Source organism: Dermacentor albipictus, chromosome 6 (genome assembly GCF_038994185.2).
Source record: "Dermacentor albipictus isolate Rhodes 1998 colony chromosome 6, USDA_Dalb.pri_finalv2, whole genome shotgun sequence".
NCBI lineage: Eukaryota > Metazoa > Arthropoda > Arachnida > Ixodida > Ixodidae > Dermacentor > Dermacentor albipictus.
Window position 1 is genome coordinate 93,760,508 of NC_091826.1, and position 22,742 is coordinate 93,783,249.

Here is a 22,742-nt window from a genome sequence, read left to right on the forward strand (position 1 = left end):
TAAAATTTTACGTTTCACGAGCCGGGCATTATGCGTGTCAGATGAATACATGTATTCAGAGTAATTATTTGTCTTTGTTAACTGACATGCATATTTGCGGATGATTCTGTTAGGGGGTTGTTTGCAAAGGCTTTAACTATTCGCATTGCGGGAACCTCTAATAAATATTCACAACACGCCACTGCGACTTACTGGCTATTTACTTAAAGAATGATTTGTTTTTTCGCGTCTTTGCTCGTTCAGGCTGAATTAATGGCAGTGAAGCGACTTAGTTCTAAATGATTTACGTAAAAATAAAATGGCAGTGTCACTCGGAATCAAGGAAAGCAGTTACAACCGTTAAGCTTACCACGTGTAAAAGAATTTGCATGTTTCACATATAGGATAGTGCTTCTTTAAAGGTATCCGCCTTTTGGCATCCATAAAGAGCATAGTCGTGAGCAACTAAAATGGGAATTCCATTTCCACTTGATGGAGTCGGACGTCAAATGGAAGTTTAGAAATGAAGGCGAGAGGTACATGTCCCTTTATCGCCGCCAGTGACACGCACGACTCATCTGGGACAACAACATGGAAGTTTTAAATCGAAATACTTAAGGTCTTGTTTTACGGCATGACCACTTCAGTCAGCTTAGTAGGTACCTTGTCGGAGTCCTAGCAATAAAACGCGCTGGTCGCGTTCAGCTTGGCGGACGTAGCAAGGCACTTCCACAACTGGCGCGCGGCCGTAGAAAAGAAGAAAGAAAAAGAGAAGAAAACACTTACATCCAGTTTTTATACCTCTAGCGCCCAATAAATTTGTCGTGTTTGTGGACGAAACCTCGACCAATCAGGATGGGAGGCGCACGCCGCGTGCGCCACTGAATCCCTTGGAATACCACCAGATGGAGTTTTCTTTTTTCTTTATTGTTTAACGTAAGCAGGGAATTAGGCAATATAATAACAAGAGCTTCATGGCGCAGCCCCCCTCGCCCCCCCGTTCCAAAGGAGACGCTCACAGAAAGCATCCATCCATCCATCCCACAGCAGTAGTGGCGCCGGCCGTGAGGGGGAAAGAAAACAAAAGATCCAGAAAGCTCGTCTTGGCCCATGCCGTTCGCAGCAAGCGTTTCCCGGTAAAGATGACAGCTGCATAAGCTGCACTCGCCGGGAAGCGGCAGCTTTAGCAAACGGAGCACGGAGTGACGTAACTACACTTTCATACGTAGGAACCCATCTAGCAAGTGATTTCATTTGCGTTCGGATAGCGCTATGGAAAGGCCACGCACACTTAGGACTCCCGAAGAGCAGCGTAAACATGGTGAGCGGCGACGCCAACAGCAACATCAATATGCTGAACGGCGTCGTGCTCAGGCTAGATAGGACGCAGTGCTTCCTGCCCAGAGCAAGCCACATACAGTGAAGATGCCTGAACAGCCGCGCAAATACGAAGAGCGACGAAAGAAACAGCAACGTCAATATGCACAACGTAGTCGTGCTCACACTCAGCAGGACCCAGTTCAAGGCTACGTCACATAGGTCTATCGGATCAGCTGATACTACAGCTTCGCTGGCCATCCACCTTCACAGCGTGACTTGGAGCACATTTTTTGTTTCCGGTCCACGGGACATGCACCGCGGAAGGCTGGAGAGCGGAAGCAATGCTTGCTTCCGGAAAGCAGGCAGCTTCCGCAAGAGGGCCTCGCTTCCCGTGTTGCCGGAAATGTCGACAAGTTTCGAGACGCTGAGCACACTTCCACCCTTTTAAGCGATAGTACTTTTGTCGTGTACAACATTTTTCTTTTACCCTCTGCGCGAAGAGACGCGAACGAAGCGAGTTGGGAAAGTAAGGACTGCCGGCAGGCAAGAAATCTGGAATTCATTCGACAGAGAGCCTTTCACCTTCTCGTATCATTGAGTTAATTTCAAGAAACGTTTCGCTGATCGATAAAAATTCGTTCAGGGTTGTCCACCGTTCGATAGGGAAGTTGCCGTTGTGATAAAACTCTGGGGTTGACAAAGTCGTGCCTAGTTAATCTTGGTAGCATTTCAAACTATAACATTTTCTTTAAGTGCGCAAATATAAGTTATATTTTAAAGACGAACCGAGAAAATTGTTAAGTGAAGCTAGACTGATACCCAATGCCTCGCCGGAGTTCGTCAGCTCTATGCAGCGACCATTGCCTTACAACGGGAGATAGGACTTAAAGGCAGAATATGTGCTACGGTGTAGCATTCACGTATCTGTCAACAAGAAGTTATAAATATTTGCATTCCCATATCTAGGCCAGGTGAATTTTTTTCAAATCAGATCTTAATTTCTTTGAACACACAGAAACTTAAACAGATAATATACAGAAGAGGGTCCCAAAACCCCAACTTGTACATGGAGTACAGCGTGGTCACATTTGCAAAAAAAGAAGAGAAAACATGAAAAATATAAATATATTCACAAAAACAAATAAAAAATGCAGAAACCAATGAAGATAATTGTCAAAGTAAGCGAATAGCTTTTTAAGTGCACGCAATTGATGATGAAAGTCAGGGGAACAAAGTTTGTTTGCAGTGCTCTACGGTCATGATCCCAACACTTCGCTTTTTATAATTCTGTTGCATTTGTGGCGCAGTCCTCACAGCAGCATCCTGCGCTGCCGCTTCGCCAATATATAAGGTCAGCAACCTCTGGCGTGACGTCGGCGCCTCCCTGAACAACCAGCGCCATCTGGAGACATCGGCGCCTTGTTTCCTCGGCCTAGGCGACTCACTTTCCGACAGCTGCGACCAGCTTCGGGAGAACCCTTTCCTCATTCTATCAGCGAAAAAAGTTCGTCCGCCGACGAAGAAAACGGGGGATGCGGTGATTCTCATTACAAAAAATAAAAAGTCACAGTTTCGCCCGAACGGCCGAAGCACTCAAAGTGGTGGCAAAATATAAGTCAACTACACGAAATAAGGTTCGTAGTTGTATCCACCCTGTAAATTGCAGTAGTCATTCGCTTACTAATCAACTAACAATCACGGCATCACGCGCGCACCGGCAAGCCCGAAGAGATCTCACTCGATGACCCTGAACACTCGCTGTCACAATACCGCCAGCGCGAGCTGGGTCGGTAGGTCGGGGCTGGACAACAAGGTCTCCGATCGCTCGGGGGGGAGGGGGTGTTGGGATTGGGGGGGGAGGGGGGGAGGGATGGTGGGTTGTTCTTGAGCTTAGTGCACTCTGCAAGGATGTGCGTAGAGTGCCTTCTGATCGTCTGCAAAACGGGTATGAAGTATCATGCTCTGTTGGGAACATCTTGTGTAAGAGCACGGGATGCGCTAGCGACCCCACTTGCGTGCATCGCACGATCATTTGCTGCCTTCGGCTGAGTTGCGGAGGCGGACGGGGAAGCCTACATCTGCCGCTTCTGTACATTTGGTTGATGCCTTTGTAATTTGTCACGGGGTGCGGTAGCTCTGGCTCGTCCTCGGCCCGGATTGACAGTTCTCGGGCATAGTGGTCGGCGAGTGCGTTGACTTCCACTTGCGAGTCAGCCGGGACACACACGAGCTCAACGACTCGTCCCGGTGATTTGCGTTCGGTGAGGATCGCTAGTGCCGCGGGAGAGATGTTCCCCTTGCGGTAGCTTGCGTAGGCGGTCTTGGAGTCTGTGACCACGGTCCTCACTCCCGATTGTGCGAGTGCGAGGGCCACGGCCACTTCTTCTGCCTCGGCTGTATTTGTCGTCCGTATCGACGCGCCTGTGACCAGTTTATCGATGGTGGTGACGAACGCCGTTGCTCTGGTGCCATGCTTGGGAAGCGAGGCGTCCGCGTAAAGAACCTCGGGGTCCTCTTCCAGCTGTCGAGCTGGTGCCTTGGCCCGGAGCCTTCCCCGGCTGCATGTTCTGGGGAAGGGCCGTGGTCTTAATAATGTCTCTCCACGTTGTGGGGAGCGGCTCTGTTGTCGGTTGCTGTTCAATTTGCCATCCTATCTTGCGTAGGATGGCCCGACCGTGCTCTGTCCGGCTCAGCCTTACTCTCTGGTGGGATAGCTGTGCTTCCACCAGCTCTTCCACCGTGTTTTGGGCGCCCGTGTCCAGCAGCTTCTGCTTTGACGAGTAGACGGGGATGCCCATGGCGAGCTTGACTGCTTTTCTTATTGTCGTGTTCAGCGTCTGGCGGTTCACCTTCACAAGCTGGAGGTACGGGGCGGAGTACGTTACGCGTGACACGACGAATGCCTGCACCAGGTGCAGTGCGTCTTCTTCTTTGATCCCTCTGTTCCAGTTGGTGACTCTCCGGATCATGCTAAGGACTTGCTCTGATGTGGTTTTGATTTAGTTGATGGCTGCGTGCGCCTTGGCGTCGCTGCGCAACAGCAGGCCCAGTATCCGGATCTGCTGCGTTGGCTTGATCTCTGTGCCACCGATGGTGATAATTATGTGCGGCGGTGACTCTTTCTTTGGTCTTCCGGGCTGTACCAAGAGCAGCTCCGATTTATGTGGTGCGTAGCTGAGGCCGCAGGTCGTGGCATACTCGTGGATGGTCATTGCCGCTCTCTGTAGGGCTTCGTCCGCCCAGGCATCGGCCCCGCGCGGTTCGTCCACACCGTTATAACGTCGGCATAGAACACGTGGTCCATGCCTTCGATTTGGTTGAGTAGTTCGGGCAGGGGCAGGAGGGCCAGCTTGAAAAGCAGAGGCGACAGGACCGACCTCTGTGGGGTACCCCTGTCTCCGAGCTCCTCAGGCTCAAATTGTTGCTTTCCTATCGAGATAGTCGCCGTTCTATTAGTTAGGAAACCTTTAATATAGCCGTAGGTCTTGCGGCTATACCCCGTCTTGCACAGGTTCTCGAGCACGCTGGCGAGGGACACGTTGTTGAAGGTCCCCTTGAGGTCCAAAGCCACTATACCCCAGGGCGCGTGCCTCGTTGCTCTCTTAATCACTAGTTCATGTAATTGAATCAGGACGTCTTGGGTGCTCAGGTGCTGGCGGAATGCATACATGGTCGCCGGCATATGAGTTGTCTCGTCCAGGTGTGCTTGAAGTCTTCTGAAAACCATGCGTTCCATGACCTTGCCCACAGAGGACGTGAGCGAGATAGGGCGCATGTCGTCGATAGCGCAGTTACAGAGGTTTTATATACGAAGGCTAAGCTCGACATCAGATAGGCAAAAGACAAAATAGCAATATATGTAGTAAAATTTGAATAAATCAAACAAGCTAGGTGACTATTTACTTCAACTCCGCTTCGAATCCGATGTCAAAATCATCATCATCATCATCATAATCATGATCACCATTGTTTTTGTCGTCGTCATAATCACTATCATCATGTGCTTATTTCGCGGCGACGCGACAGTGGCATTTGGCGGCTTTTCTGTTTTGTGTTGCTGCCTGCGCAAGGAATGAGATTTTCTTTTGCTCTGAAATTAGGCAGTTATAGGGAAGTGCTTTTTTTGCAGTTGAATAAATTACAGCAGAAACTTGCCCATTGAGGCCAACACTGCACTCACGCTTGTTCTCAATCCATGCGCGTGCGTGTGTGTTTGTCCATGCACTCGATGTCTCCTGCGAATGTGCACCGCCCCCTTTGGGATGCGAATATTTTTACCATGTGTTCTTTACTTCCAGTTGCCCCCGGATACGCCGCTACGTACTACCACCTCGGTTGCCACGACGCGAGCAGATCGTGTCGTACCGTTCGTGGCCGGGCGACGCATTTCACGAACTCCTACGCTTCCTCATCGGAATGGCGGACAGCCCCACGTGCCACCGGCACAGCTGCGACGAGAAATTCACACCTTTCGTGCGTCAGCCGGCGCAAGAGTGCCGAGATAGAAGTGACGTGCGCAATGGTGGATAGCCTGGGCAAGCGTACACTCTCGGAATAGAAAAAGTTAGAAGCCAAGTGTCCGCTAGCGCACTGCGCGACGAAGTGAAACCTATTTGACAAACTCAAGTTCCTGAAATCTACAGTCCTTCTGTGAACGCCAGCTGCTACCTATATAAACGGTAGGCGGCTCAGCTCGTTAGTGCGCACCTATATTTTATTTAATATCCCCGTACGCTCTCTTTCTACGTTTATCGTCTCATTTTCTCTCCCCGGTAGAGGGTATAGCCAACCAGAACGAAGTCTATAGTTAACCTCTCAGTCTTTCTATGAATGCTTTCTCTCTCTCTCTCTTCTCAGTCCATACAAAGGCATGCACATTTGAGCTTAGCGCTGTCGGTCGGAAGCAGACGCCCACGCGCAAAGCGGCCCCGTCCGACTGTCAATTAACGACAGACCCGTTGCGTCGTACTAATCGTGTCCCACCGATCGATCCGGCCGCATTCAACCAGTGCTTGTGGCCAATTAGAGGCCCGCCATGGGCTGAATACTTTAACCGATGCGAAGCACATAGCGACAGAGACTACAGGAACTGACGCAAGCGACAGAGTACATTCGCTGAAGTAGCAAAGGAAAAAGAAAAGAGGGGGGCGGGCCAAACCAAGGCGGATTTGATCGAAACGCGCGCATTTGTTCTTTGACGCTGAAAGCGGGCTTAATCCCCCAGGCGAGCTTCTTTATAGACAATCGGATTACGGGCCAATCAAAGGGGAGTAGGGCAACCACCGTGAAAACGAGAAAGGCCGCTAGCGACCGCCTTCCGTAATATTCTAAGGAACCCCATAGCTACGTGCATTTTACATGCGATGACTCCAAAAAAAAAAAAAAAACACTCGAACGGCGCGTTGGTTTGGACGGTGAAAAGTAAGCCAAGCGAGTAAGATATATACTTTGTTTCCAGATGCCTCATTATCAAGAGAATTTAAACATTAAAAGTTCGCCCATTACTTATAGGTCTCATTTGTTTTACGCGCAGTCTTTTTCTAAATACGCTTTGTATTTTTCCTGTTCTGCATGACCTCCTTAGAAAAGACGGGAGCTGCACATCAAGAATTTGAACAGGAGAAGGAATCGATAGCGAGAGTTTATTTAGAGCACGAGTGATTAGTGCTGATCTTCAATGCGTTTTCTCCACGCAAGCTTAATAGAGCATGCAGACATTACTGTAGACATTCACTTACTATCAATTAACAAGCACGGCATCACACGTGCACAGGCAACCACGAAGAGATTTCACTCGATGAGCACGAAGACTCGCTCTCACAACTCTGGCGTGATGAACAGCAGATGAAGAAGCCAGAAAAACCACTTCATTGGTCTGCACATGGCTTGGCGGAGTCACCTCACGCGATGCTACGCCAGCAACTTTCCTCAAACAGTGGATTACGTTTACGCGCAAGGAAGTGTATACGATACAAGTTACATTTGCGTACTCGGTGTCCTTCCGTTCTAAGCAACTTAACCTCGCTGCTATCCCATCGTCACGCACATCAGCATAATTACGACGAATGATATTCTCAGCCAAAAGTCACCAATCGCCCCTGTTATACGTGAGAGCAATAGCTCTTTTTTTTCTTCTACAGTAGTCACATTGTGCCGTAACTTGAAATTATGTGAAAAATATATCGTCAAACTAAATGAATTTTTTAACCTGCAAGCGCTTATTGTAGGCTTTATAGCCTTCATGTACCCTTGTATTATTGAGAAATTACAAGGAAGCGAAAGAGTGCATCCCATTATTGTGCTGCTGTGCTTTGGAGGAACGTCTGCTCAAACTCCCACTGTTGTGCGACCTTTCATGGCAGGTAAATGAAACAAATGCAGCTTTTCTAACGTAAATTGTTTTTTTTTTAAATAGTGGCTCCATATTAAGGGCAAGTCTACGCCATATTCCGCTAAATGTTACCAATACAAAGTACTTCCCATGATAAGATCGTCCGGATTCCCGACGCACAGTGTCAGGGAACATATAGATAACCTAATCAGCTCTTGTAGGCTATTCGTTTTAGGAACAAGAACCCTAATGTATTCACTAAGTATACGTGAGGCTATGATGCCATCAGCTACGAGAACTCTTGATCCATGGACTATAGTGCGTCGAATACGCTTTTAGCACCTTTGAGACACTCTTCTCGAGATGTTGGCGTTACTGTGGAGAACATGCAGGGATACGCGCGCCCGAGGAGCACTGGATATATTGCAGTTGGCTGGGATTGGTTCAAACGAGGTACATAAGGTGTGATCTTCATCCGGTAAACTGGAACAGCCTGCGGGCGCACTCTCTCAGGGACTGACGCGCCGGTCAAGGCGCACAAGTGTGAAGCCAGACGCGGCCACCCGTTACTGCGACCACGAAGCGATGCGCACGTGCGGGGTGGGAGATCAAAAAAGAACGTCTGGTAGAAAGTAAGTGTGAGAAGGAAATCAGATGGGGCCAGTACGAAGAGAGTCATCGTCTGCTGCTTGTGCGAGATTGCTCTAACACAGCCGGCTCAGCAAAGGAGAAGGCCTAACGGCAAAATTAGGGGACCAACAGGGTGATAAGGCATCACTTGCATGTGTCTGCCTAGCTGGTGCTATAGGGCTTCCTGGTAAAGCATAGTAGATCAACTGGTATGCTCGAACTACTCGATGTACAGCGTCTCCGTATTTGGCCGGTGGACTTTAAAAAATTCCTGTCCACAAATTTCTCGTCTATTCGAAAGAAAACACCGCTCACAGGGTAGCACATTGTAGTCTAAGTTGTTTGAGATGTCATCATAATCATTAGTAAGTTTTGTCCTCGTCTGATTAATCCGCTGTTATTCGAGCCGTAAGGTTTAAAGTTGTAGTATGGTCATCCAATTAGAAAACTACAACAAAGTCATTCATGTACAAAGGCAAAATTGTAGCAGCCGTGATCGCCTTCCATCTTTTCCACGCGCTTCGCCCTTTCCTTATTTCAAGCAGAATCAAAATGCTGCTTTCGTCTTTTCTTTTTCGTGACCTTAGACGCTTTATCGTTTCGGCAACGATCGGCCAGCAGCATGTAATAAGAGCCTCATGCTCAGATACCTACACCAGGCATAGCGCCCAGTTGCGGGCTTTATGTCGCCCTGTCTCACTGCCGCCCACCTTGTTCATCCATTGCACGCTTGAGAGCAGCACAATAAGAGTGCGCAAGCGCCCCGTAACGTGGAATGTTTTTTTTTCACATTTCGCGGGCTTTCTTTCGAACTTGGGAAAAAGGACCACGTGAGATATGTCGTGTTGAAAACAATTTATTGAGAGGTTTCTCAAGATGTTCTACAACTTTACCTATCACACTTGGGGTATGCAGGCAATACAAAAAATGTTGATTACTTATACATAAGTAATCCGCTAGTTAGCGGGAAAATAAAAAAAAGCCTGAGTAATTCTAGACCAGTGCCAACATTGTGCATTTGGTTCAACTCGCCTCCGGAGTACCTTTCATTTTTAAAGCTTTGGGTCAAATTATGTGGGACAACCTCTATATTCTCGATTAATACGTGCAAGTCGGCGGATTGAATAAAGCCCCAGTGAAATACTGATTGTGAATCTTGCATTTGTGTTAGCCTAGGTGCGTAAATTGTCCTGTAGATACACAATAGCTTGGATTCTGTGATAAGCTCATTTCGCAGGTGAACACGAAGAAAAGTCTCCTACAATAGTTTTCTTTTCAAGAAAAGTCTTACATTTACGGCGCCTGTCGTTGCTGCATAAGAGCCGCAAAGCGGAACATTCGATAAGGCCTCCATGCAGGCGAAATATCTCGCAGAAACCAGTGGGCGCTCTGAATAATGGATCGATTGGCAGGCGAAATATGGAGAGAACCAAGTATTTCCTCTCAAAGCGCAAGTGAGCGACGACATACGATGCTACTGACGTTTCGGTGAAACGAAAAAAAAAACGAAACAAAATGATTTTTTTACACTAGAAAGGCATCAACCAGCGACTTCTCATGCAGCGCCGAGCTTGCATATTGATCCCAATGGCGGCGAGCAGGTCGCAAAACCGTTGTCGCAATATTGCCGTGCTATCGCCCCCTCCCCCTATTCTTCCTTGCCCCCTTCCCCTCGTTCTTATTTCCCTTGACAATATCGCACAAAAAAAAGAGAGAGAGAGACACAGGAACGATAAATCTGGCCCTTCAAGGAAATGTTTTCGGAAAATGAAGCAACAAAGAAAAGAAGAAACTCAAGATAAAAAGAAAACTAGACACGTAAGCGCCACTGGCGTGATTATATTCATCTGTTATTGTCATCTGTAACTTATCACAGCCTGCCAGCCCGTCTGGGTTGTATCGATCGCTATACGAAACTTCCGTGACGGCGTTTTCTGAAAATGCTCCGAACACGCGAGTCCATAGTTCCCAACGGTGCACGAGTACCTAAATTATGCAATAAAGATGAAGGAAACGGGTTTCGATATTCAATGGTTAGATCCGATGACTCCATATGTGCATGCATATCGAATTTCGAATCAAATACAAAATAATTGAGACTGTCGTCTTCGGTGATTGTTCAAATAGCTGAATTCCGCTCAGGAAGGACGGATACGCATTAGAGCGCGATGTCACGATCAAAACAATGGACGATCGCAACGTGTAGATAATAAGTGTGCGAAAAAATGAGACAGTTCTCTTTTAACATGATAATGTTCCCAAGCCTTGCGAAAAGGCAAGCACTGCTGTTTAATTTATAAATATTTCCCAGTTTTACCATTAGCCAAGAAAGTTGCAGGTAGTTGGAAATTGAGGTAACATATATTGTTCAATCCGTATTGAATAAGCTTGCATCTTTCCCATACTTGCATTGTCGTACTCTCTTGAAAATTTGACACGCTTCTAAGGTACCGTCTGAAAGCTAAATATAGTATCGCAAGAAGCGGAAGTCGTACGTCGGTTTATACATTTGCACAGCTACAGTAAAACACCATTATCTATAGGCGCCTGTGACATGTGCACCCAAATTGTGGCCTTTTAATGCAAACGAAATAAAAAATAAATAATAGCATTTAGCCAATGCGATGACGCTTTTTTCCCTATTCACTGTTTGTGCATGGCGGACACTAGATAGTCCAGTAGCCGTCCGTTCTTCAATAAGCAAGCTTTGTTGAATAACTTTAGGTAACTCTTTTAACGCCAGCCTTGCAAATACACCATTGGAGAAGGGCGTCGCGGGAAGCGCAAACAATTTACGCATTTTTAAGAACACCATCGTGTTGTTCGCCGACCAAATTTCCCGCTTCGATACCGAAAATGGTCGCTGGAAAGAAGAACTGCCCACGTGATGCTTCTGGCCTCGTTTTAGTTTCTCTTATAAACGGATTGATTACTGTGTGGAACTCTTATCATTCTACCTCCTGAAGATCATGGCTGTGTTCCAATACTCGCCGTAGACGGCTATGTAGACGGCTAAATGGACAGTGGTCACCTTATGTCTCGCTCGATTCTCACAAAGATGTCAAAGTAGACAGCTTAGCGATGACAGCATCAAAGTCAATAACGATGCAGGCTGCTTTCCTGTCCAAAGAAGATGGCGGTTGAGCAGGACGCTTGGAAAGCCGACAGGGAGGTTGTATGCGCACAAGAAAACGGATACACGCGATCCTACGCCCTTAATGTAAGCTAGACATCGTGTTTTTCATAGGTTTGCAGGCGCAAATACTTAACAATACAGAAATAATAAGCGCTTTCCTCAAATTTCTCTTGTCGCTGCTAGTTGTCGTCTCATTACAGAAGCATCTTCCGTGCATCATCCAGACGGCTAAAAATGCGTTCTATTAGATGGCCTTGAAGCTTTCTACGGCTGTCTCCTTAGCTATCTACGTAGACAGTCTCCCATGGTGGCTATAATTGGAACACACGCCATGCCTTGGCGATCTACCGTCGCTCGCGGTACAAACACGTGACGACACATTGGACGCCTCAGGAGGCCAGCGTAGCGAGTTTCTCTACGTCATTAAAGCGTCGAAAATTACGTAAGCAGTCCTTCCAGGTTTGTTTGCGTACGCTGTTTCGGTATCGGAGTGACAAAATTCGAATTCTTGTCTACCAATATTTCAAGAAATAATGGCGCTTTTTTGTTAAATCGCGTAAATTGCTTTTGCCTCCTGCGGCGTCCTCCCCTGACACTATTATAGCAATGCAGGCGTTAAATCCAGTAGTTAAACAGTTTTTTAACAAACCTGCTAAGAATAGAAACCGACCACGACAGCTGCTGGACCATCTAGTGTCCGCTGTGCTCAAAGAACAGAATGCCAAAAGAAACTTTGTGGCATGGGTTAAATCATATTTATCATATTTATAGAAAATCTGTTTTCATTAAAATATATGACGTGGTATATATACCACACGGCCAAAGGAGCTTGCCACCGCAACCGTTATGTTCTTAGAGTAGGCCGCAGTTTGCAGAATACTACGTAACCAGAAAAGTTTCCACACAAGCCTACGGGCACATTTTGCAACTACGGATCACTAATTCTGTCGACGGAGCCTTGTTTTGTTTGAAGGATTCGGAACTCCAAACAAAGCAAATAATTGCTCTATGCAAGCTATGCAAGATAGAGCGCCACATCGAGTGTATCGCACAACGTTACAAGAGCACATCTGAAAGTTTCAGCGCCATCTTTCGTTAACGACCGCTGCGTTCGGAACGCTTTGTCGTGGGCATCGATGAAGTAAATATTAGCGCAAGCCATCTCGCTTTCTGCAGCAGCTTACAGAGCCGTAACATGTTATTATTTCAGTACAACTGGCTCTGCTTGCAAAAAATAATTAGAGCTAGGAAGCATACCGTGTCCCAAGCCTTCTTCAAAGAAACGTAAAGCTTTAAATATTGTTTTCTCCCGCCTAGCCAGGCGACATTGTGTTTACTCGCGCCTATTGTGGACCGAATAAAGTTGTTTCGTTCACTCACTCACTCTCATGCCTTCAACACACTGGCTTAACTGACAAGCTCCGCTATGGGTACGTCAACATCGTCACCTTTCTCTCACCAGTTACATACCATGATCATATATTTTCGTGCTTTCTTTTTTGTTATTTACGCGCCATCCTCCTCGAAGGTCGTTCGGTCCGCGGTATTCTTTTACCCGCAATGTAACACGTAAGCGGCTACACACTCGTCTGCAGAATTCTGTCGAGTTCATTAAAGAGTTTTTGCGCTCTCTTTATAAGCAGTCACAAGCAGAACACAAATGGGAATACACCTCGCACTTTCACCACGCGTGTGTCTTAAGTGCACCATGCATGCATAAAAAACACTCGAGCAGGATGGCCAATTTAGCGGCTTGGAAAGAAATGTTCGCTGAAACACCTTATGGCTTCAAACGCCAGTCATTTCAAGTACTGCAGTTCTCATTCGAAAAAGAAAGTAATATAGCGTAACGTTCTTCTCTCATTAGCTCATGGATGTTAGCTTTTACCAAAATCCGTTCACAGGCCTTGCATGATGAGCTTCTTTCACGACAGTGAAAAAAGTAGACCCAAGAGAACAGATAGTTGCCTTTAATCAAAGGGAAGCCACTGCTAGTCTGAAAAAAAATCAAGGGAAGAAAAAAAAAGAAAACACGATCAACGTCCTCGCTGCCGTACTTACGGGCACAAGAAAGGGCTTGAGCTGAGTCAGGGCGAAGGCCATGCGTCTGTATGCTTCAGCCGGCGGTGCGAATGCATTCACCTCGACGTGCAACTCCTCGTGAAGGTGCCAATACTTGGGGTCTTTCAGCTGCCGCAGGCCCTCCTCCTGGAAGAACGCCAAAGAAGAAGCACGCCCGACATACCGATGCATGCATGAGACAAAACAGAAAAAATAAAGCTCAAGGAAATTGGAAGGAATGAACAGGACATTTGCAGCGAATTCATCGGTGCGGCAGTAGACGCTTTCTCCAAATACGCATTGAGTAGCTCCTTATAAATAAGTTTAACCACATCGTCCATGGTTTTGCGCGTAGCAACTTCATTATTTTCATCAAATTTTCACAACCGCCTGTTTCCCTTTACACTATTGCTCGGACCTAGGATGCCAGCCAGAATGAGATGAAACGTCGATCGTTCACGCAATACCTGTAGAACATTAACGTTCTCGATGACAACAGATGTCTAACGAAATTCAGGCGCCAATGTTTCCGGGAAATCGTCGAATATCTCGTACGTCACGCACGCTATAACATACATTGTGGTTTTAAGTCCAGAACAAGCGATGATATCCAATAAATGGGGCCAAGTATAACTCGGCACTTATGTCAGTGGCGTAGGCAAAACTGCTTACCGAATGACACTTAGATGACGCAGAATTCAGAGTATGGTTCAACGAAACTACAGAGAATAGTAATCTCGTAAACTTGCTTATGTCACATTCGAACTTATGTAGAAATTCTGAGGTATATGACTCCTACGTGATTTGCTTTCGAGACTACTTGAGCTTAAGAGTGAAAGATCATTTACTGTTAAAGAAACAAGCAAAAGGTACTTCAAGGAGCTTCGGTTTGAAGTGCACGATATGAGCTTTAATAATAGAGAGACAAGCGAGAAGTCAGAGGGGAAAGGCAGGGAGTTACATAGCAGACGCACGAGGACATCATACGAAGACCTCTTCGGTGAAAGGACTGACTACCAATTGCTCTAAAGCTGTCCAGAGGGCAATCTTCTCGGTGTCGCGCAGTCACGCAAGATATGTTTGAACGTTTCTTCAACACTACGCGTGCTGCAATCGGCGCTGTCCGCCATTACTATCAGGAGTGAGTAGGCGCTCGTGAAAGAAACTCCTAGTCACAGTCATCACAGTAACGTTTCTTCACGTCGAGTAAAACCGGGAAATGTTGTAATTTCATACGTGGATCTATGACATATAAGCGCCGGTTGGCGAACTCTGGCGTATTCCAGGTTTCTTAGAGTACTAATATGAGAAAAACCGCTGAGTTTCCGCGTTGCATCCGTTCTCGACAATGGTATCGAGGGGCTTTCACATACTCTATGTGCCTCACCAGCTTTGTGGGCACTTTCATTGCCAGTAATGTTGGAGTGCCCAGGTAGCTGCTGAAGCCCTATGTCATGGCTTCTGTTCACCGCTTGATGGTAGTGTTTTTGTATGCCGGTCACCAATTGTACGTATTGGCCGCGGCGCAGAGCTTATGAGAGTAATTGCAGAGCTGCCTTAAGTAATAGATACCTCTTCTGGGCGTCACATCAGTCAATGCACCTTTTCTTCAATAATTAGAGGACAAAATATTGAAAGTAAACCATATATGACACTAATGAAGCATTAGTGGACGACCCTAAAACTTCTCTATCACTCTGCAAGACGACGCGAGAAATGTTGTGATGAAGAATTACTTCGCAACGTAATCCTAGTCATCCGACTTTAAGACATTCTTTCTTCTTTCTTCTAACCAAGGTCAGCCAGTAGAAGTACGGCGGTGAGAAGAAGCATGACAAAAAAAACTGAAGCCTTCTTAGGCGCATTGGAATTACAATTTGGTGTCATGCTTATTTGGAAATGTACTGGGGTCGTTAGGTTTGGAAAAACAATGGTATATAAGGCTTCAGTTGACAGGAACGTGGGCTGAGAGACAAGGTCACATAAACAAAACGTGAGCGCACTTACTTTCGCTTTGTCTCTCATAGAGCCCCTGCCGAGTATGGCCATCTTAGTCTGCGTCTCTTCCTGAAGCCGCTTCAATGAGTTGCCCTTGGGACCCAGCAGTTTGCCGACGAAGTTGAACTATATACGCAGAAAAAAAGAAAAGAAGAAGAAATAAAGCGACATTGAAATGACAAATCAGTTCTGCGGAAGCCCGCAAGGTGGAGGAAAGTACATAAACGGCAAAAATTGGCATCCGCCCGAATCGTAGCACGGAGCTACAAAGGAAGCCCATACAGGTTTCTCAGAAAGAAAACTTCGCAGTTGAAGAAAAATTCGTCCCGGTCCGAGGTTCGAACAAGGGACCAACGCCTTGACCGGGGCAGTCGCTCTAATATTTCTGCTAACCAGGAGGCTAGCCGATCTCAGAGCAAGGGCGAATCAAACGACGTTATCCATTTATTCGCCCTCTAATCGAATTTTTCTTCAACTCCGAGGTTTTGTTTTTCTGAGAAGCCTGTATGGGTTTCATTTGTAGCTTCGTGCTAAAATTCGGGTTGACGCTAATTTTCTTTTCACGGCAACAATTTTGTCGTCACTAGGCATGTAGCCAGCCTGAACGGAACGCCAATACTTACTTAAAAGGACAGGAAAAAGAATTGTGCACATCCAACGCACATTTGGAATCTTTGTGAGGCGAATCTTTGATGGAGCGGTTAATCAAATTATATTTGCCCACCTTCATTCCTCCATCATTGCCGTAAAGGAAACTGGCACGCACACATGCGCTCTCGCGCACCAATTTCACGCAATGCGACGCACGCGGCTATCCTCTCAAAGTGCTAGATGACGACCGAAGTACACATGAAATTGTAGCCTGGTGATTAGAGCATCAAGCTGCTATGCTGCGGGGCCAAGCTTCGGTAGCTGCGTCAGGGAGATAATTCAATTTCTTTTTTCAGTACAAGCTATCAGGCAAGGCAGCCGCTGCACCCAGCAGCATCGAGCAGCTGTGATCAGGAAAGTCCAGAAGGGTTCCCCCAGGAAAGCTTCGCCTTAATAAGAGGTAACACATTGGTGTACAGCGGAGGCATCGATTATTTTGGGTCTATCTAAATTCCTGACATATCGCACTATATTTAGCGCATACAGCCGATCGGTTATAAGCAGGCTCGACTGTAACACTTAATCGTAGTGTACATTAATAGTATTTGATGGTTTCTCTCGTTTTCTCGTTTCTTAAGGTAACCTGTAGTTCCTTTTCATGCAGGGCTTGTTTCTGCTGCGTAAAAATCTGTCCATTATTTTTTATTTTATCTTTTGCTAAGACATTGTGCGCTTACGTTCGGGTGGTCTTTCACGGGCACTTGCACGCGGACCTGGAGTCGCACCGAGCGCCCCTTGTGGATGTCCATGAGGGGTCCCGGTGGCACCCAGGTGTGGGAGGACCGGGCGCTGCTGCCGTTCTGGCTCTGTACACGCTGGATCTCTGCACAGGAAGATCCCGATAGGGAAATGTCAAATTCTGTCTTACCCCTTGACTTTTACATTCTGACACGTGCTACATCTAGGAGACACTTCATTATAACCTGATTAGAAGTAGCAACCGAAGCAACCGCCTGTTACAAGCTTCGTGGTCGTTCATGTTCAAAGACAGCGCTGGAGCTCAAGGCCGCTGATCCGTGCGATGATTCGCGCATTGCTAACGCATTGGGAGCTGTGACGGAACTGCGTAGAAAGTGGCAGTCGTGTAGCATGTTTTCTTTTATTATTAAAAAGGCGAAGAAAAGCTTGCTCCCGCGCAGCTCTTGTCAGTCCACGAGTACTTCGTCAGCCCAGACAAAATGTAGCCCATGGAGCCTCACCAACGCCCGCGTACCTAATATTCTTGACCGAACAGACACCAGAGCAGCATATAAGGAGCCGAACAAGTTTCCGCCGTTGGAGAGGCGCGCCAGCTGAAATGGATGTTCATCTCGCCGTTTCGTACGCACGCCATTAAGGTGTGGTGCCACAACGCGCGGATGAGTGAGCGACGCACTTGAATTCGGTGCTCAGTTGAGGTCGCCATATTGCGTTTATGGGCTCGATAAGATGCAAGAGCTTGCGAGCGCACGGCCATAAACAAATAAATAAATAAATAAATAAATGCTGCAGTTCAACGCATTTGGAACATAAGTGTGTCATGGGGCTGAACTGACGCACATTCGCACTCGATATTTACTTATCAGGCAAGAAGATAAGTCTTGCCTGATAAGTTATAAATAGCTTAGTTCTTAAAGGCCGATCCACACGACGGACCAAGTCCACGGGCCGATTGGTCACGCGATCTGACGTCACGGCCCGTGGCGATCCGGTCCGGCGCAGAACACATCCACACGGCGGACCGCCATAGCAGGCGGCAGAGCAGACCAACCAACTACACTGTGGCTATGGTGTTGGGCTGCTGAGCACGAGGTCGCGGGATCGAATCCCGGCAACGGCCGGCGGCCGCATTTCGATGGGGGTGAAGTGCGAAAACACCCGTGTGCTTAGATTTAGGTGCACGTTAAAGAACCTCAGGTGGTGGAAATTTCCGGAGTCCTCCACTACGGCGTGCCTCATAATCAGAAAGTGGTTTTGGACGTAAAATCCCATAATTTAATTCTAAGAAGAACACGAGCGCTCACAACAGTCATACATCCTAAGCACCGAACTAAGGCGGCGATAGGAGCCTGTGTTCCCTTTTATAGCATAAGCGCTGACTCGCTTGAAACGAGAAGAGAAAGTGGATGACGACGCATGCTCGGTCACGACACAAAATAAAAAAAAGGAAAGGTACATGAAGAGGTGGTTGCGAAATCTCGTAAGCTAACAATGTAACTGAGGCGAGACATGGGCGGCGTTCTTTTCTTTTTTTTTTCACAAAGACTGCGCGAGCATCCTTGCAGGGCTTGCGCACGGCGAGACGGGACAACAATCAGCGGCAAAATTAAAGCGCCGTTATCTGGCAATTTCAGCACCTCCATTACGCAATGTCAGCCCGCGGCCACGCGTGTTCCCCCAAGCCCCCAAATCACCCGATCCTTCGTTCTTTTTTTTTTCTTCTAAAGACGCGAACTCTCGGCGCCGAGCACCTTTCATGCCGCACCCCGACGCGCACCTCGTTAGCATATCATTACTGGCTCAATAGAGAGGCACAAGAGGCAGCGTGCCAAAATTTGCATTGTCTGTCGTTTGGTGCCGAACATCGCCAAAGAAGGTAAATGCTGCTACGGGGATAAGGCTCACTGTCGCTATCCGGTTGCTCCTTGAAGCGGACTTTGTATGCGCGAAGGGAAAGCAAAATCTAAAAGGACAAAAGGTAGCATGTACGAGCGAAAGCGCGGGGAAAAGCGAGAAACTAAATGTTTCAGAGGCAATCACGAGATCTATTTGCATAGAAAATCCACCTCGAAATCCGAAACCCGACTGATTATTGATGCTATGGGAAACACATTCTTTGTTAAAGAAAAATACGCCAAGAAATTTTTTTTAAAACTAGTGACAGAAAGTCCAGAGAACGTAATTTATTACCTGTACTTCTCCCCTTTGGTACTTCTTTTTTTTTTTTCGAGCTGCTCGTTCCAAGCGTACTACTTGTTCCTCTAGGATCAAAGTGCCTGCGCACGGGGGATCGTTCCAGCGACGCGTTCCTGTCAAGCGACTGTTTCGCAGCCTTTTGTGTCCGCGTGGATTTAGTAAATGTCGACATCTGCCAAAATACCCTTTTCTTTCAGCAGGCCTTAACGCAGCTTTTCCCCTCTTATTTTACGTTCCGTCTTCCGGCGAAAGGTCAGCTATTCTCGTCATTATATCGCTACTGAAAGAACGGTGGGTAGGCTATCACGTAGCCGATTCTTTAAGGAACAACATGTGAAAATGTCCTAGTTGCAACTAGCATTTAGGGGTAGAACTTGTTGCGTTTTGCCACTACCGAAGGTACTCCAAGAGCTGACAACATAAACGGGTTTTACAGCGTAGAATTGTACGGATTCCCCGCCGTTCTAGAGCAGTGGCTACGACGTTTCGCTGACTGATCTCGTGGTCAGGGGTTCGATCCTTGTCGCGGCAACCGCCATCTGCTGACGGCGTAATGTAAAAGAAAAGCTCGCGGACCGTAAACTTCGGTGCACGTCAAAGAAACCCACGTAATCAAAATTACTCCGGAGTCATTCACGATCACATGCCTCATATTCATATTGTGGTTCTGGCACGTAAGCTCCACTCCTCCAACCACGTCCCCGCACCTTCGAGATAAATAAATTGATGGCATTGTTTAATTATTTCAATTAACTACATTTATTGCGTTAGTGCTGAAATTTTCACGAAGTTATTGCACAAGCGTTCACCCGTGCACCAGGAGCCCTATAGCGCAAAACTATTCAAATCTGGTTTCATTCCAATCTTCTGACGTAAAACTTACGTAACCGCCAACGCAGTGATCGGGCGGTGTATCGCAGCGTTGTTTGAAGAGGCCAATGAAACGTTCGCCTCGTTTATGGGAGGTGGCTTTAGTTTGCTTGCAAAGCGAATAGCATTGCCTTAATTAACAGGTTTTTCTTTTCTGATTGGCTCACTAGAGGCGAAGAGCATGCAGAAGTGGAGAGGGGTTCGGTGGGGCGGAGCTTGCACAGTGAAAGTAGGTACCCAGATGAGGAGGGTAGTGTCGGCGTTGGTGATTGCACCGCTTCTCCTTGCAGAGCTTTGGAGTCTGGCAGAAAATTTCGCGGACGTCCAAAGGAAGGGTAAAAATGCCGTTCAAAAAGATTCCGAGCAAAGAAAATTTGGCAGAGCGATGTTGTGTACGTGCCTAAAGGGCTTGACAACGTTACTGCTACGCAAATAAAAAGTTCATTACACGCAAATAAATCCATACTCCCCGACATCGACAGTGTCTGAGCGATCGGCGGGCAGCCATTTTTCATTCATTTCGGAATGGGGCAGCCTCCGGCTATTCCGAAATAAATTATGTTTTTTTTTCGGCATATTGATGCATGCTTAATGCGTACACGTCACTTTGAGGTGGCGAGTCTGTCGCTGTTTTGTGAAGTCACGTGGCAGACAGGCGAAGTGGGCGCAGACCGAAAACTTTTGCCCACTTGCGGAGGGCTGAGGGGAAAAAAGGTGAGCATCAGAAAGTGTAATTGTGCATTCTGGAAAAAAAAAAACCTAATTTACCATCTTGACTTCAGCATAACTCGATGTACTTTGACGAAGCTGCTGCTGTAATCAGTGTCCCCGTACCTGTACGGGATTTTTTCCGGACTAGCGTGGGAGTGCGTTGAACAGTCAGTAGAAGAATAACAGCAAGAAACTGAATTTCAGCAAGAACTGAAAAAAATGTGAACACCGGGAAGCAATAAAGTATCGATATTAGAAACATATGCACGCTTCACAAAGAAGTCCACTGTCAAACAGTTCACCGCAGCGTCAGGTAGGTTGTTACCAAAAAAAAAAATTGTCAGTTTTGTCTTACACACGGTGTCGTAACACTACACCGAGGTGACGCGGCGCGAAGCAGGACGAGCGACAATTTATGACACACTCGCTAGAACAGCGTTCTGGCATAAACGAGGTGTGTCACAACGCAGGCGCGATGACCAAGAACGACAACCACAAAGTTACAGTATAGTAACACGTCGATGGTACAGGAGACTATCGCAATATGCAAAAAAAAAGAAGAATATTAGATATAGAGTCACCTGGACGCGCGTACACTCCGTTCCGCTGAGGCCAATGTACGCGCTACATTGCGATACGCACGCAGTCATGCGCGCAGAACGATGGTTCCAGTAGCGGAAGCCAGAACGCCGCCCAGGCTCCCGGCAGGGACGATTGAGGGGGGAGCGACGGTGCCTGCTCTACTTGGCTTCGTCGATTTTGCAACCAAATGAACTGCGCGTCTCTGGAAGCCCTCCAACGCTCCACACGAGTGCACCGCGCGTGTCGAGTGGATAGAGATGTACAATTTCGTGATATTTTGAAGCACGTGAAACTAAAAAAACTGGTTTCTTTCATGTTTTATGTTTTTCAGAGAAATACAAAAAAAATTGAAAAAAAAAGAAAGACAGACGATGGCGCACAGAGCTATAAAAAACACATGTGTTGCTCCAACCCTGAACATTAACCCTTTACATTATTGTAATACTGTCGCGAAAACAGTATAGCGCGGGCCTCTTTAGCTTTCTTTCCGGGAATGTTGTGGGCTCCCCGGCGCGGGAGGAAACCTTTGTACACAAATAACCGCGACGGCGCCGCGGGCATGTGCTGCCACCTGGCCGCTGACGCTGCCGCACCTGTCGTCACACGTGCACATGACGCGTCCTCGTCCCACGCTCGGCTGTCAAAAGCTGATTAGTTATGGTCAGAGTGCTTTTGTGTACGGAGTGTTGACGCGACCATTTCTTGGCCCCTTAAACTCTGACGCTTATTGCATGATGTCGGCTTGCCTGATTGGTCGGAGTAACGAAGTAACCCATCGGTGGAGAGGCCTGCGCCTCCCGCCGGTCCACGGGTCCCTTGGATGCTGGGGAAACTTATTTAAGGGATAGTTTGGGGTAGTTTTAAAGTGTGAGCAAGTAGACAGCAGCGGACGGCGCAACCTCACCACGGGAGACCAGACCAGTCAGGCAGGCCGTCGACTGGGATATGACATCGTTTTGTTCATAGATATTTTGTACAGCGTTAACATAAAACAAATACGAAGTGAATAAACCTAGTTGTTGGAATGTTACCTCTCGTCATCGTATCTGCGGATTTGGACTTGCCCCTGCCAGAGCTCATCCCCATTCATCTTCGTCTTCTGGGTGAGCTGATGCGTCTGATATCGAACGGCTGCGTCACTTCGCTACAATACAAAGGTCGCAGCAGGGCTTCCGGGTTCAACATCTAGGCGCGATTTCACGCGAAGGCATTGATTTCGCACCAAAGCGCCAAGACCGACACTTGTATCAATCTGCGTCCGATTCCTTTCCGCCTGACGCGTGAGTGCCTCGCTGTGGCGCGCGCGAAGCCCCTCGGACATTGAGGTTCGAGTGCGCGTACACAAGTTTTTGCACGTGATCCCTAGGGAGCCTATTGCGCAGCTTCGTGCGCACATCTCCAAACTCGGACCAGTTTCGTTCGCATGCCGCAGGAGAAGGGGGAAACTGCAGCACGCGAAGGGCGAAGGGGCTCAAGGGCCGGTTACAGCAAAGTCCTCGCCACCACTTGGGTGGATCGAGGTTCTTCGCAAAGCTAGTGCACTCTAGTCAGCTACTCTGTATAGGAAAATAGGGAAGA

General features: G+C 47.4%; 1 protein-coding gene across 2 annotated transcripts in view; it reads right to left on the reverse strand.

Annotated features, from left to right (window-relative positions):
• LOC135907495 (KH domain-containing, RNA-binding, signal transduction-associated protein 2-like) overlaps positions 1-22,742 on the reverse strand; it is a 346,553-nt gene that overhangs the window by 24,670 nt on the left and 299,141 nt on the right. For both annotated transcript variants that reach the window (XM_070541060.1, XM_065439195.2), the window contains 3 exons: positions 16,784-16,929; positions 15,465-15,581; positions 13,458-13,604 (listed from right to left, as the gene is read on the reverse strand). In XM_070541060.1, coding sequence (XP_070397161.1) covers positions 13,458-13,604; positions 15,465-15,581; positions 16,784-16,929 — 410 coding nt within the window. The remainder of the gene's footprint in view (positions 1-13,457; positions 13,605-15,464; positions 15,582-16,783; positions 16,930-22,742) is intronic.